The 15,167-nt window shown below is 41.0% G+C and overlaps 1 protein-coding gene and 1 long non-coding RNA gene across 4 annotated transcripts; both read right to left on the reverse strand.

Moving 5' to 3' along the window:
• On the reverse strand, positions 1–8,250 carry LOC141753097 (uncharacterized). The gene is made up of 3 exons (XR_012590388.1): positions 8,109–8,250; positions 460–511; positions 1–126 (listed from the first exon to the last, which is right to left on the reverse strand). It is a non-coding gene; the product is annotated as an uncharacterized LOC141753097 (long non-coding RNA).
• Positions 8,251–9,613: 1,363 nt separating this feature from the next.
• LOC141752803 (uncharacterized) lies at positions 9,614–14,222 on the reverse strand. 3 transcript variants are annotated; one of them, XM_074610995.1, is made up of 5 exons: positions 14,086–14,222; positions 11,979–12,195; positions 11,156–11,527; positions 10,752–10,805; positions 9,614–10,656 (listed from the first exon to the last, which is right to left on the reverse strand). In XM_074610995.1, exons 2-5 carry the CDS (start codon positions 12,103–12,105, stop codon positions 10,214–10,216), a joined length of 996 nt encoding a protein of 331 aa, XP_074467096.1. In that variant the 5' UTR covers positions 12,106–12,195; positions 14,086–14,222; the 3' UTR covers positions 9,614–10,213. The 3 variants fall into 3 exon arrangements, with proteins under 3 accessions (XP_074467096.1, XP_074467094.1, XP_074467095.1); XM_074610993.1 differs by having other exon boundaries at positions 11,108–11,527; XM_074610994.1 differs by lacking the exon at positions 14,086–14,222 and adding an exon at positions 13,624–13,676 and having other exon boundaries at positions 10,065–10,656; positions 11,108–11,527.
• Positions 14,223–15,167: the final 945 nt, after the last annotated feature.

Here is a 15,167-nt window from a genome sequence, read left to right on the forward strand (position 1 = left end):
AGGTTGTAGATTTCTCAGATTAACTAAAGAGACACTTCACAAAATGATATCTTGAAGGCTTCATAAAGGTGTTCATACCTTCTCTACATCTTTCCTACGTAGCTTTATGTGAAATGGTGAAAAAGACTATAGGAGAGAAGAGATGGCAGTATTTTACATCAGTGGTTCTCAACCAGTGGTCCGGGGACCCCCAGTGGTCCTTGAGGGAGATCCAGGTGGTCCCTAGAAAATAAAGGTTTATTTTCACTATTTCATTTACTACAGATGTGAGCCCAATAAGAGTCATAAGAGGGACTATTCTGTAAATGTAAATCAGCTTTTATTGACATACATAGTATTGTACACAGCACACGATGAAATTTAGTCTCTGCATTTAACCCATGCACCCAGGAGGTGAACTGGCACCTTTCCAGCTTTCCATGCAGGGACTTGAACCTTTTGCAGAGTCAGAGTTCTTACCTCGGCAGTCCAATCTTAATTTTTCTCCCCCAGCTTCTGATCTCCTTTTTTCCTGCACAAAACAAAGATGAGCAATGAAATCAGGACTGTTTCCTAACCCTACTTCAGTGGTTGTGTTGCCTACACCTAACTTTCTGTGAAAATGGAAGTTTATTTTGAAAGGACACTATGCGTGTAACAAGCGTATGTTGACACGCCGTCCCCGGGCCGTCCAAAAGTAACACATAAGGAGGGGTACCCCGTGCGTGTACTCGTACTCGCAAAACGGCTCCGATACAACGGCACTGATACCACTTTACGGCAGCATGACGTTAACCTCTCGTCACCATTTTTCAGGTCCTATCGCACGCGCTCATGCTCCACCTCACCCGCGGGGCCGGGATCCCACCTCAGCCGGCGCGCGCTGGCCCTCACTTTCATTGCGCCACAGGGTTTTGCTGGCACCCTCTGACTCGGGCGTGCGCTAGACTCCTTTGTCCGTGTTTCAAGACGGGTCGGTTGGGTTGCAGACATCGCCGCAGACCCCTGGTGCCTTTTACGTGCCACTGGGGGCACGTCGCACCTGCAGCAGGGGGTGCCGCCCACCAACCCCCACCGGCGAGTACCCAAATGTAAGTCTGAAAAAAAGTGGTATCGGTGCATCCCTACAATAGAGCACAGAGAAACTCAGATTACGACACACAGAGGGAGAGAGACTTCATTCTCTGCTCAGGTAGACATTACTCCTCTACATCTTTACACAGACAATAGTTTGTTTGCTGCAATATCAATGCTCTGAATATCGTCTAGACTCTAGAGAACCTTAAGCACTTCTGTATCTCAACACATAATCACATATATAAAAAGCGAGTTTGCTCCAGACTGTCTGAGTAGAGATTGAAACGAGTTTTCAAGATGGCAGCCGTGTTTACTAATCCCACACTAAATCACTATGGTGATAGTAGCTGGGTGAGTGGGGAGGGTCCTATTGATATTCTAATGAGAAAAGAGGACGCGTGCTTGAGATGGCCCCCTTGTATGCCCTGGCACACTTCCCTGCAGGACAACAAGGACTCAGTCAGCTCAGTAAAAAGGCTGGAGGAGTTTATTGTTGTGATTCAGGGTCAGCTCACCAAGTCTGATGTCAAACCTGGAGTCCAGAGCCGTGGTTCTAAACATGGGTCAAAGGATCTCAGAGAAGTTCCAGGGGGGGTCCTTTACAACATGAAGACAGTTTTGATTTTACTACAATTTCTGCAGGTCATCCAATGATGCACCGGAACCACTGTAATGTGGTAACAGTAAATCAACCCCAAACGAGTTCCCTAAAAATACGGCATGTATGCTGAAATATTTCCTGTGTGTAATGGAGGAGTACACATGTATCTGAGTGTATTTTTAAATGTGCTCTAGTTTTGGTGAAGCACCAGCATGATTTGTACTTTCTATTATTTGAGGTTGAACTTCTTTCTCACAAACACAAGACAAACTGAGTACAAAGAAGCTCTCCTTCCCTCCAGTATCTTAAAACAATATATTTATGGAACATAAGTTACAGCCTCCGTATGATCTGAATAAAGAGCCGGTGAATAAATGGTTATTACAGCCACTGAATATGTGAACTAAGCACCTGGACACCAGCTCTGTGGTGCCCTTGGTCTTGATATTTTCGCTACATCCTGTATTACAAATAATAAAAATCTTACGAGGGAAGAATGAAACGAATCTGGGATGTGAAAAGATAACAGGTGTTGGTCTTGTAATGTAATGTATTCCCCTCCACCCACAATAGTTTCCATTCAGCTGATCACACCCGTTCTCCAATTTCATAAACTTTTTGTTTTCAATATGTGGCTAAACCCATTTAGACACATCCTACAACCCTCATGTCACACACACGGCCCAAACACCATCTCTCCGTGGAGGAGGATGCGAGTGTCTTTGTGTCAGGAGAGCAGATGGACAGTGCACCCGCTCTGCTGTTGTCATCTGTATTACTTGCAGGACTGTGACATGAGTGTGCCACGGGGCATGGGAACCAAAGAGGAGTCATATCACCCCCCCGCCGGACCTCCCACTATAGGTTGAGTGGCCGGCATCTGCCTCATCTACGGTCTGCGGCAGCTTGGAGCTCCCTCTCCCCAAGGACACTTGGAGAAAGAGAGAAGGGGGGGGAGCTGCTGCAAATGTGACCCCTGCAGGCTCTCGGGGGAGAAGTCGGCCTGTTGTGGCCACTTCTGCAGCCCCGGCCTGCTGTCTGACTCTGGGACAATAGGAGGTGAGGAACGGGAGTCTGGTGGGCCGTGATGTTCTGTTAGTGTTAGTGTGTGTGTGTGTGTGTGTGTGTGTGTGTGTGTGTGTGTGTGTGTGTGTGTGTGTGTGTGTGTGTGTGTGTGTGTGTGTCATGTGGTTGATTGGTTGCTCTCATTAAGATGCTGAAGTACTGTCGGGTACCTAAACATGCACACAGCTCTGCCACATCCCCATTGTGCTGATTTATGGCTGACTCAGAGGGGCGTGAGGTATCTGGAGGGGCATTCTCAGGCAAATCACTGGCTGGCAATGATGCAGACAGAAATACTGTACTGTATCTCATGGCTTCTCCTTTGTGAAGTCAGTGCTTTGAGACATTTGTTTCCTCAGGCCATCTGTGCCTCCTTGAATCTGAGCTAACTGCTAACTGGGGGTTCGTCGCTCATCAATAGACTGATACTGATTTATAGTGATTTGGAACTAAAGTAAGTCATCAGTATTCAAGGTAACCAGTGTGTCATTACCACAGTCAGCATTCAGCAGTACGTGAAACTTGTGTGGCTGAGAGGTTATGAGATTATCAAAAAACTGTCCACAGTGCAAAAGACATTGGGAACCCCTGTTATATATGTGTTGTGTGCAAAGTAACTCTAGCTGTTGAATAAATGTAGCTGTAAAAAGTTCAATATTTCCCTCTGAAATGTTGTTGAGTAAAGTAGCATTAAAGGGAAATACTCAAGTAAAGTACATAAAGTAAAGTACTTAAGTAAATGTACTTAGTTACATTCCATCACTGCAATTTAAACATATAAATGAACTGTACCTGATCAAATTAAAACATTAGGTCCAAACTAAATTCCATATATAATACAATGCTGTCAACACAAAAATATGATTATTAAAGGGAATTATAATACACTATGATTTTTGTAAAAAAAATGTCAGTGAGTGACCAGCAGTTATGAAGTATTATGACCTTATAAGTCATTGTTAAATGCTTTATAATGTGTTGTGATTATTGTTATAAAGCATTATGAATCGTGAGTGATTATAATACAGTGCTATAAACAGATTAGAACACATAAGTATGTTCATAATGCATTATAGACTTGGGCGTCATAGGGAGTGTAGCGTGCATTGACAAACATTTTGTATGGTGGTTTTCTAATATAATAATATCTGTTTATTGCCTGAACATATGGGCCAAACAAATCGATCTCTGTGAGTTACCGATAGCGTCATAAATCCTCCCCGAATCAACAGATATGATTAGGTAAATAAAACAGAACTGTTGGTTTAACAGCAGATGTATAATTGCTCCTTTGTTGGGGCACAAAAAGGATGAATGATAATGATTTAATCCCGTCCGAGCCGAGCGACAGATCCTATACCTTTCCTCTCCGGCCCAGACTCTGTCCTGCAGCAGCTTCTGTGGCAGATGGTAGATGAAAGAGGGAGCTGGGAGGAACGAGGGAATGAGAACAGGTGGGGGTGAAAACTGAAGAAAAAAGAAAGGGCGTAGGGGTCAACTGGGGCAATAGAAAGGGGGCGGAAACGTACATATAGACTTGCAGAAGGACAGATCGATGGATAGATTTCTTCCCTTTACATTGTGCCTCTCTAAATCCACGTCTCTTTTTGCCAGATGTCGACCGACTCTGTCGAAACTACATGATCATGCTCCGAGAGAGATGAAGAATGGAGCAACATTATGTCTGTAGTGGCATTTCTGGACAATATTTTGTTCAGTCAAAATGCTCTTATACTGTAATTTGTTTTAATGTACTGGATATTATCTGAGTTAGAGCCTATTTTTGATCATTAAAATGAATTCTGCTGATGTAGCGTGGGATTCAACCACGCTCATGTCTCATGTGGAGTAGTACAGAGAAATGCTGCCTATACAGGAATTTAATAATTTAATTTAATCAGGCACAGCTTTAGTGTAAATATCCACTTTCTAAGTAAAATAGGCCCAGTCGTATTTTATTCTAAAGAAAGGAGACGGGGCTTAGAATGGAGTAGAATACAGTTTTATAGGTAGTCAGAGTGAATAATGCCTTTTCAGAGAGGCTTAAGTCTCAGGTTTAAGGGCTCCGTAAAGAACTGAAGGTAAAGGACCAGACCACAATGTGAATACAGCTGCCTATTCAGAGCCCCCCCGCCAGCCAGACACTAATGCTGCCCCCTGCCTTCAGCCATGGAGGAGGCCCCAGCAGACTGTTGAACTCCTGCTGCATCCTCCCGCCCTCCTCCTCCTCCTCCTCCCTTCCCTGCTGCGGCACGCCGGACCGAGCCGGCCCCGGCAGCTGTTGAGCCAACTGATGCAGCAGGGGAACAATGCAATGTGACTTAACTCTCCCTCTTTGTGTGTGTGTGTGTGTGTGTGCACGCTTGCGTCTTTTTCACGAGTAGCCTATTTAATGAAGAATAGACCTTCATGGATCAGGTAACCCCCATCCTAAAATCTAATCCTAACATCTTTAGGTGCACATTTTAAACTGTTTTTGTTCACTGTAAGCAGTCAAACAGTTGTGAATGATTAGTTGTATTCATTTCTTTACAGCTGAAAGGAGTGTATTAAGCAGAGCCACAGCAAAGTAATGAACCTTATTATTATTGTTTTTTACCATTTGTGTGGTTGAAAGCAGGAGATTTCTGCAACATCTTCTAGTAATATGAAAATCCTCAGCAATCAATCTGTGTAGTCATTAACAGGCCTGACTGTAGGTCATATAGGCGGTCGCAGAGGGCGCCACCTTCTGGGAACCTGGATGCCCTTCCTCATTTTCTGCATTGACGTAACAAATAAATAATTAAAGAAAGAAATACACTCTTCACCCCCGTAACTCTCTTTCTCACACTGTTTCATCTGCACGGCCGCATTTATTTATTATTAATAAATGTGTAAATCGTAGTGAAACTGACTAAACACTTTTAAGCCAACAATATCAGGGACCAATTGTTTATTTATATTATAATAAATACAGTTATTTAAACCATTGTGATGTCTGATGTGTGTTGCGGTCGCTCCAAGGGCACCAAAAGGTTCAAAGACTAAAAGTTAAAGATCTTTTGTACCAGCTGTAAAATCACAAGCATTTAAAATACATTTAATAGAATTGAATATGACGGTTTCATTCTACCTTATTTAAATACTGATGTGTAGACCTGCTCAGATCATAACAGAGTCTAGTTACATTGACCTTACTCACCTGCCCAAGGTTATATAATATTATTATCATATATTAGGTAATAAAGCTATCAGTAAGTGGAACTAGAGAGAAACTAATAGTGGTTCTGATTCGGACTCCGCCGGGTCTAAAGCAATGCTACTGTATGACTGGAGCACTTCAACTATCTGGACTAAAATGTTATTTCATTCCGATCAGCGTGCTAAAGACTCAGCAGGGAGTGCAATAAACCCAAACTAAATAATGGAGCTCACTTGAGTTGTTGAGATTCAACAGAGAGCACATGACCAGGCCGAACAATAGAAGGAGACGTCACTATTGGCTGCAGCGTGCTGCTAAATGAACCTTGTTTAAATTGAATGTAAAATGAAATGCAGTCCAAGCAGCATGTCAGTATCTTCATTAATACGGCAATAAGCAACAATTTTAACTTGTTCTTGTGAATAAAAACTAGCCAACCACTTATTATGTTGTATTAATACTAGGGCGGTCATCCGATTAAAATATTTAATCGCGATTAATCGCATTATTGTCCATAGTTAATCGCAAATTAATCGCATTTTGTATCTGTTCAAAATGTTCCTTAAAGGGAGATTTGTCAAGTATTTAATACTCTTATCAACATGGGAGTGGACAAATATGCTGCTTTATGCAAATTTGTGTATATATTTATTATTATAAATCAATTAACAACACAAAACAATGACAGATATTGTCCAGAAACCCTCACAGGTACTGCATTTAGCATAAAACAATATGCTCAAATCATAACATGGCAAACTGCAGCCCAACAGGCAACAACAGCTGTCAGTGTGTCAGTGTGCTGACTTGACTATGACTTGCCCCAAACTGCATGTGATTATCATAAAGTGGGCATGTCTGTAAAGGGGAGACTCGTGGGTACCCATAGAACCCATTTACATTCACATATCTGGAGGTCAGAGGTCAAGGGACCCCTGTGATAATGGACATGACAGTTTTTCTTTGACACAATTTAGTGTAAGTTTGGAGCGTTATTTAACCTCCTTCACTACAAGCTAGTATGACATGGCTGGTACTGACGGATTCATTAGGATTTCTAGTTTCATCATATGAAACTAGAAATGATGCCAGTCACTCTAGCTTTAAAACTGAGCCTGCAACAATCGTTAAAATGAATTTGCGTTATCGTGTTAACTTTGACAGCCCAAATTACTAAAAATTACTACAAACTGGGTACAAATAGTTTTAGTTCAAGCATGATGAATACATGATTCACTCATTGACTCAAATCTCCTGATTTACAGGAAAACTGAGAGGATGCCTGTTTGAAAAAGTGACATAAAATGTGGTACAAGCTTAAAATGTCCTGTCACCTTTGAAACACTATTTTGACTGTTTATAGTGTTGGTAATACATCTGGACAGAGCTTCATCTTGTGCTTCATCAGCAGCAGTCTGGCCTCTCCAGACAGACTGGGACAGCAGAGCCCCCTGCTGCACATTATATGAACCTGCACAACTGTCTGGACCTCTGAGCCTGTTGGACGTTTGTCTCCATCTGACAACAATGTCAAGATATGTTTCAGTAAAGGATGATCAAAGATTCATCACTTCATAAAGGACTACGCTCAAAAGATAAATCTGGTCTTATTCTACCTGTCTCTACCTGTCTCTAGCTGCCTCTACCTGTCTCTACCTGTCTCTACCTGTGTCTACCTGTCTCTAGCTGCCTCTACCTGTCTCTACCTGTGTCTGCCTGCCGCTACCTGTCTCTACCTATGTCTACCTGTGTCTACCTGTCTCTAGCTGCCTCTAGCTGCCTCTACCTGTCTCTACCTGTGTCTGCCTGTCTCTACCTGTGTCTACCTGTCTCTAGCTGCCTCTACCTGTCTCTACCTGTGTCTGCCTGCCTCTACCTGTCTCTACCTATGTCTACCTGTGTCTACCTGTCTCTAGCTGCCTCTAGCTGCCTCTACCTGTCTCTACCTATGTCTACCTGTCTCTACCTGTCTCTAGCTTTCTCTACCTGCCTCTACCTGTCTTTACTAGTCTCTACCTGTCTTTACTAGTCTCTACCTGTCTCTACCTGCCTCTACCTGTCTCTACCTGCCTCTACCTGTCTCTACCTGTCTCTACCTGCCTCTACCTGCCTCTACCTGTCTCTACCTGTCTCTACCTGTCTCTACCTGATACCACCACTTTACACCAGTTTTAACTTGTGTGAAGTCAAAGAGTAACTTACATTCTGGGTGATTCTGGAGGACAGCTCGGTCCATTTGGACCACGGAACCGGTTCACTTCATCTTCTTCTTCTTCTTCAGTGTTTATTGGCGGTTGGAAAACCAGCTTAAAGGTGCATTACCACCACCTACTGGACTGGAGGAGTGGAGCAGTAGATTGGCAGGAAAACAAATTAAATATTAAAAATAATATCTAAATTAAAGTATTCTTTATTATTATTTATAATAATAATAATATTAATAATAATACAATTATCTCCATTATTCCTGTTCCCCTTAAAGGTCCCATATCGTGCTCATTTTCAGGATCATATTTGTATTTTGTGTTTCTACTAGAACATGTTTACATGCTGTAATGTTAAAATAAAACTTTATTTTCCTCATACTGTCTGTCTGATTATACCTGTATTCACCCTCTGTCTTAAACGCTCTGTTTTAGCGCATTTCAACGGAATTGCGACGAAATTGCAACAGAATTGCGTTGCTAGGCAACAGCTTGGCTCCATGTGTACTTCCTGTCAGCTGATGACATTCACATACACTGCAACCAGGAATAAACTGGGACACATTTAGATTGTTTACGTTTAAATCTGTGTAAAGGGTCTAAATATTGTACATTTGTGACATCACAAATGGACAGAAATCCTGACAGCTTGTTTCAAAAGAAGAGTTTCTGAATACGGGCTGTGTGTATTTCCCTGTGGATAGAGCATTTTGATACTATCACAGTATTTATATAGGACTTGAGCCTGCTTTATAATATAAAAACATGAAAATCTAACTTTTTTATAATATGGTACCTTTAAGTAATTAACTAGAGGATTGTGTACTTTCTTAGATGTCTTCCCTAGCAGATTCCCAAATGTAATATTTCCATCATTTACTCCTGATAGCAACTCCCTTCTTTCTTCGTCATACTTGTTGCACTCTATAAGAACATGCTTGACTGTTTCCAGTTTATTACAGTGCGTGCACATTTCAGTTGGGTGCTTAACTGTTCTATGGAGTGTTTGGTTTAATCCTGTACAGTATGTCGTTATCTCAGACGGGTAATGACCATCCCTTCCCTTGGGCTCCCGCTCCGTAATCCACCAGCTACTACATGTTTGGATCGGATTCTTATTGCACTGACTGTTTTTTCAGTATTTTTTACCTGGTTAAATAAAGGATATACTGTATATAACAGTCTATTGGATAATCATGACCATGAAGCAGTTCATATTTTCAAATCTAAGATGATTTGAAATGTATTATCTTCAGTGACGTCAGGTCAGTTTATCAACAAACATCAAGATATGGACTATAAACCGATAAAGCCCCTGAATCCAGATGATTTATACATTCTGACTACTGGATTTGTGAATGTCCAGCAGAGCACTCTGCAGACGCACAGCTATGAAAATGACTTCTGTTCTGTTTAAATACATGAGGGGTTTATTTCATATTTAAAAGAAATTATTGAAACTTTCATATTCAAGTGTTCATGTTTGCAATGTAAAAAACAAAATCAGACCATCACAACTTATTCAGTTACAGGTATTTTCAAAATATCTAACACACCTTATTTAGCTCTCAGACATATAGACCATATAATGGTCAGGTGTGGAAATCCACTCACCATTACAGTACATGTGATAATCTCCAGACACTGATGCAACTACAACTTATACTGTACAAGGACACACAATGGATTCGACTGACTTTTCAAAATCAAAAGACTCATTCTTTGCATGTCAACATTAAAAGAATGTAAAGGCTTTAAATGTGGTGTTTGCTTAATAAAATATGCTTTACAACATAAAGTGGTAGGAGTCTCACTTTCAGTAGAAAAAAAAGAAGAAAAAAAAAACCTCCACATGTTCTTTCTTTATGGCTAAAATCAGTTATTTTCTCAATCCATTTTCATGTAACCTCACAGACAGCAAATCCATCGATACGTTTCTACGAATACAGTTTTAAAATATAACAACAGAAAATCTGGTGAGTACTATCAAAAAGTACAGTAACCAGCGGTGGAGTCCAGAGGAACTTAAAGGTTCCTGCACCTGAAGGCCATGTATGTAGTCAGTGATACAACTTAACAACATCTCTGTCTGACACTCTGTCGCTATAACGCTGGCCGTCCATTCAGTTTGTCATGCATAAGCGCGATGGCTCCACCTGTGAAGTCTCTGAGAACCTGTACCGTCTCTCGCTGGAGCTGCAGCGACTCGCGCACAAACTCCTGCTGAGTCTCTGCCAGCTGCTGCACCGACTCAGACAGAAGCTCTAGGGAGCGTGAGACTGTCTCCAACAGGATGTTGGTGGCGTGCTGTTCTTGAAGGCTCAGCGATGCATTATGTAGCATGTTGTCTCTCGTGTTCTGCGAGGGCTGACCTGGCAATGGAAGCGTGGCCGATGAAGTCGACAGTCCGGAGGACGTCTGAGGTTGTCCTTGTTTCTGGATGCCGTTGTTTCCTTGGTGATCCTCGGTCGGTTTTGCAGCGCGAGTGGAAGGAAGCACTTCATCCCTTTGGTCGTCGTCGGAGTCTCCAAATGTAGGTTCAGGATCTTGAGTCAAAGAAAAAGGCTCATCAGTGTTTTCTTAGTACTAAAATATGTTGCAAAAATTCTTCTTAATTTGTACCTAAATCTTGACAACTCACCGTCTGTTGCAGGTACCTCGTACTGCACATCAAAAGAAGGTTGTGAAGTCTCTCCTGCAACATTCAAAGCATTTAAATAAAACAGTTTGTCTGCTTTTTTCACCAAGAACATCTGAATTAAGCTACTAAAAAGAACAGTTTGTGTAAAACAACAAAAAAGTCCCCCATGTGCCATACATTTATATCCTGGGAGCAAAATGTGAGCACTGTAGTTGCACACAATACTCTAAGAGGAGGGTGATGTGAATCTGTTCTAAATAACTTCATGTGTGTATATAGACATATAAACTTCACTGATGTTTAGACTGAAGTGAAGGTGAGTAAACGCTGACTAAATGTTCGTTTTTAGCACTCACTCATGGTGTAGGAGGTCGGTGGGGGCATAGACGCCATATCCAACCCACCATTAGGAGAACTCTGCATTCCCATCATATCCTCCTCATCCATTTCTTCTTCCTCCTCTGGTACATCATCGTCATCTCCCAGTGGGCCAAAGTCAGCCGTGCTGTGGTCTTCCTCGTCCATCTCCAGGATCTGCAGCACTATTTTCTCAGTCTGATTAAGGTCTCGAGAGAGACGAGAGTTGAGGCCCCTGTGGGGCACCGTCCCCGACCGCATGGCAGCCACTTTCCGCTTGGTGTCGCACTTTAGATCGGACCATTTCTTGATGACCTCGATGACCTCACGTTGGCACTCCCCAATCTCATTGACACGTGCGGTAATCTCTGCCCATGTGCGCTTCTTCACGTCTGTTTGCACACCACGGTTGAATTTGCCTTTGGGGGGAAAACACAAAATGACCTTAAGCACTTCCCTTAAATGACAATTTTATGCCGGTTAAAGTTGCAGCTTTTGGCATATGTGCTTATTGTTTTGATACCACTGGTTACGAATTTTAGTTTTCTCATTATTTGATCTTTATGTTTTGTTCTTTTATTGTTGTTTTTATTTTGTCTGTATTTCATTGTATCTGTGCAAGCACTTTGTAACTATGTTTAGAAAGGTGCTATACAAATAAAGATTATTATTATTATTCCCTTAAATGCCATTGTGTCAGTGATCAGGCCTCATACAGTCTTACTGTAATGTCTAGTATACCCTCTGCTTAGCTTTGTTTATTTGATGTTTTTGATTAACTAGCTACCGTGCAATCATTCATTTCCCAGGTAACCAGACACAAAACCTCAATCATCTACATCATGATTGCACTTGGAGACACATACATACCCACAACAACCATACGATGCTTCCTCACTTCATCCAACAGTATGTGGACTTCACTGAAGGAGAAGCGAGCTTTTCTTTTCTTGAAGCGAGTAACACTGTCTTGGTTGTAGTATATTGGTGAAGACATTCTCCCCACACAGTGTCAATGGGTATCCAGCTACTCTGTAGTCTCTGCTGGGCTTCAACTCCTCCAGATGTCTTGAAGATGGTTGAAGGCCTAGAAACCATCAAAAAGAACATTCAGGGTGGTGATCAACTAAAATTATTACTGCAGAGAGAAACTTTTTACATCCACCAAATGAAGGCCAAAACATATCCAGGACTAAACGAAGAAACAGATGTTAGTCCGTTTCTGTAGTGGCTCTTATGCATGTGGTCTGGTACTGTTGACATTAATGGTTATATATTATTACTTGTTATCTGTATATTTATGTTTTCTTATTTTGTTTTCATTATTTCCTCTGCTTTCTTGACGTCCTGTAGAGCCATCTAAGTGACCACATTTTGTCACCTGAGAGTTTATTGGCTTCTTGCTCAGGTGTTTGCAATCATCAAATTGTCTGTGTACTCATAAAAGGGGAAATCTGTGTGCTGAGGGGTTTCACCCTGAAGAAGGCTGCTACGTGTGGGTTTGTTACCCAATCTTACATATACCAGCATTGTTTTTAGTATTTCATGATGAGGAAGCCTAGCTCTGTGGTTGGATCTGAACTGGATGATCTGGAGGTGGTGGCAGAGGGGAGGATGAGGAGGAAGCTGGACGCTATCCTGCAGAACCCCTCCCACCTCCTCCATGATGATCTAGTCAAGATAAGGAGCACCTTCAGCCACAAACTCAACCCCCCTCGGCACAACACAAAGCGCCTGGGTCAGTCCTTCATGCTGGTAGCCATCAGGCTCAACAACCAAGGCTGACCCCCATATGAGAACCATGAGGACTTTAAGAACTGTAAACATGCACTATCTACCTTTAAACATGCACTATCTACCTTTAAACATGCACTATCTGCAACCCTCTTGGACTCTAACCACTGCTGCACTTTACACTTACTTTACACTATACATCCTATATACCACTTTATAGACTGCACATATGTACATATTACATTTATTTATTGGCGTACTGTACACACTATGTTCACCCATTCACTGTGTATCTTTTATATCTCTTATTGTTTTTATAATTGTTGTATACCTTTACCTCTCCTGTGTTTCACCCTGTTTGCTGATGTTGCTGCTTTGACACCTGAATTTCCCTAATTTTAATTACTAAGATTAATAAAAGGTTCATCTTATCTTATCTAATTATGAAATAGCCAATTGAATAAAGGCTTTTTTTATATATTGTTTGCCAGAAGAGTGCTTCAACTCCTCCAGATGTCTGTCAGGGAGGAGTCAACAACAACAAAGTTAAAACAACACAGGAGTATTAAAGATGAATCTGCTCATGTGTCACTAATGCAATGATTCATAAAGTACACTTTGCAGTTCATATTTTAGACTCAGATTAAAGGATGTGCACGTTGAGTAGTATTGATGCAGTGAAAACTTCATTCATGCTAATCAGATGAGCAGTGAGTTGATGTGATAGCTGCATAGATAATGAATGAACAGCATCAACATGTTCACTAACACAGTTACATACTGTAGGTCTAACTGTTCCCATGTTGTTCAGCAGTGAGATGCAGCAGGTTTATCGTGATGGTATCACAGTGTGTGTCAGTGTCAGAGCTAGCAGTGAGAGACTGAATGGACAATGGACGATGCTTTTACACACGAGACAGCCTCGTTAGCTTGTTAGCTTTGTGTAGTTAGCTTTGCTCGCAGTTACACTCAAATTACACCTTTATACCCAAACTAACCTGGTTATTTACTTAACTAAGAACATTAACAACTCTTTCATTTCCCCTAATAAAGTGAAAAACATGCACTTATATCTCTATTTTAACTCTGATGTTACACAACACCAGCTAGCTCTCTCAGCTAGCATGGGAGCTAACGCTGCGTTAGAGACACAAACATCTAGAGAAGCTCTTAGTTCCCTGTTACCTCACTTCAATAGGGCTGTATTAAAGGTAATAAAGAGTTAATGAGATGGTGAACATACCCCCAAGTGTAAAGAAGTTGATGGTGAACCGTAGAGATAAACTTCCTTATGGAGAAGAGAGCTACTGTCAAGCTAGCAGGTCTGAAGCTAACGCTACACAACACGTGTCCGGTTAGCTGTGTGCTAGCAGTTAGCTCACTAAACACAGCTTCACAACAGAATTACTCACAAATGTGATGGTGTTAGTGTGTGGAAATAGTACAGGGCCTTTAATTGTTGGTTTCCACTTGTAGTTTATAACAATAATCATGATTAATCTGGTGATTTCTTTCTTTTTTTTTCACCCATTGTGACAACGTGCTTTTATTTTGAAGGAGCACGCCTTGTTTCAACCGGATACACCAGCGTGCACGCACACACGCACGGTGGGTGGAATTTAGTGTAGTGTTGTCCAGAGGTTCACAACCTTTTGTAACTTGAGGCCCATTTCTGATTAATAAACAATTTCCAAGGACCACCTTCCCAAATAAATAACAAACTGGGCTATAAATATTAAAAATAAAAAAATATATCTTATACTGTATATGTTCTTCATATATATATTCTTAATATGCCTGTATATATTCTTAATATGCCCTTGTACAAAGTATGTCTTCTGTGTAATTGTAATGTAAATGTAATATAACTTATTATTTTAATTGAGCTTCCCAGCAAAAAGTATTTCACACGTTTGTACCTGTATAACCGGCGTGACAATAAACATCTTGAATCTTATGCCACTGTCAGGTGTAATGACCCACACGAATATTCAGCTTATCCTCACCCATCACTGCCTTTTTTTTTTTTTTTTTAAATTACAGTATACATGGTAACAGCAGAAAACATTAAAAACATTTACATACAAAAGAAGCATAGCGAAAACATAAACAAAGAGCTGTGACAAACATAATAGAACAGAAATGAAACAAAACAAACATAAAATAATTTAAAAAAACACACAATAAAAATAAATAAATAAGTAGATAATAATAAAAAGAGACCACGCGAGAGTATGACAATAATTTCACTTAAAAACATTAAAGATGTTGCATTCATTCATTGTTTTCATTCCTTTTTTGTTTTGTGAGGGAGAAATTATTGAC

This window comes from Sebastes fasciatus, chromosome 16 (assembly GCF_043250625.1).
Source record: "Sebastes fasciatus isolate fSebFas1 chromosome 16, fSebFas1.pri, whole genome shotgun sequence".
Classification (NCBI taxonomy): Eukaryota; Metazoa; Chordata; class Actinopteri; order Perciformes; family Sebastidae; genus Sebastes; species Sebastes fasciatus.

Excerpts from the sequence above, each read along its gene's own strand:
- LOC141752803 (XM_074610993.1), bottom strand. The coding sequence starts at position 12,105 with ATGTCTTCACCAATATACTACAACCAAGACAGTGTTACTCGCTTCAAG. Across the intron at positions 11,528-11,978 it reads GCATCGTATGGTTGTTGTGG|GCAAATTCAACCGTGGTGTG; the intron begins GTATGTATGTGT and ends TTCCCCCCAAAG. Across the intron at positions 10,806-11,107 it reads ACCGACCTCCTACACCATGA|GAGAGACTTCACAACCTTCT; the intron begins GTGAGTGCTAAA and ends TGAATGTTGCAG.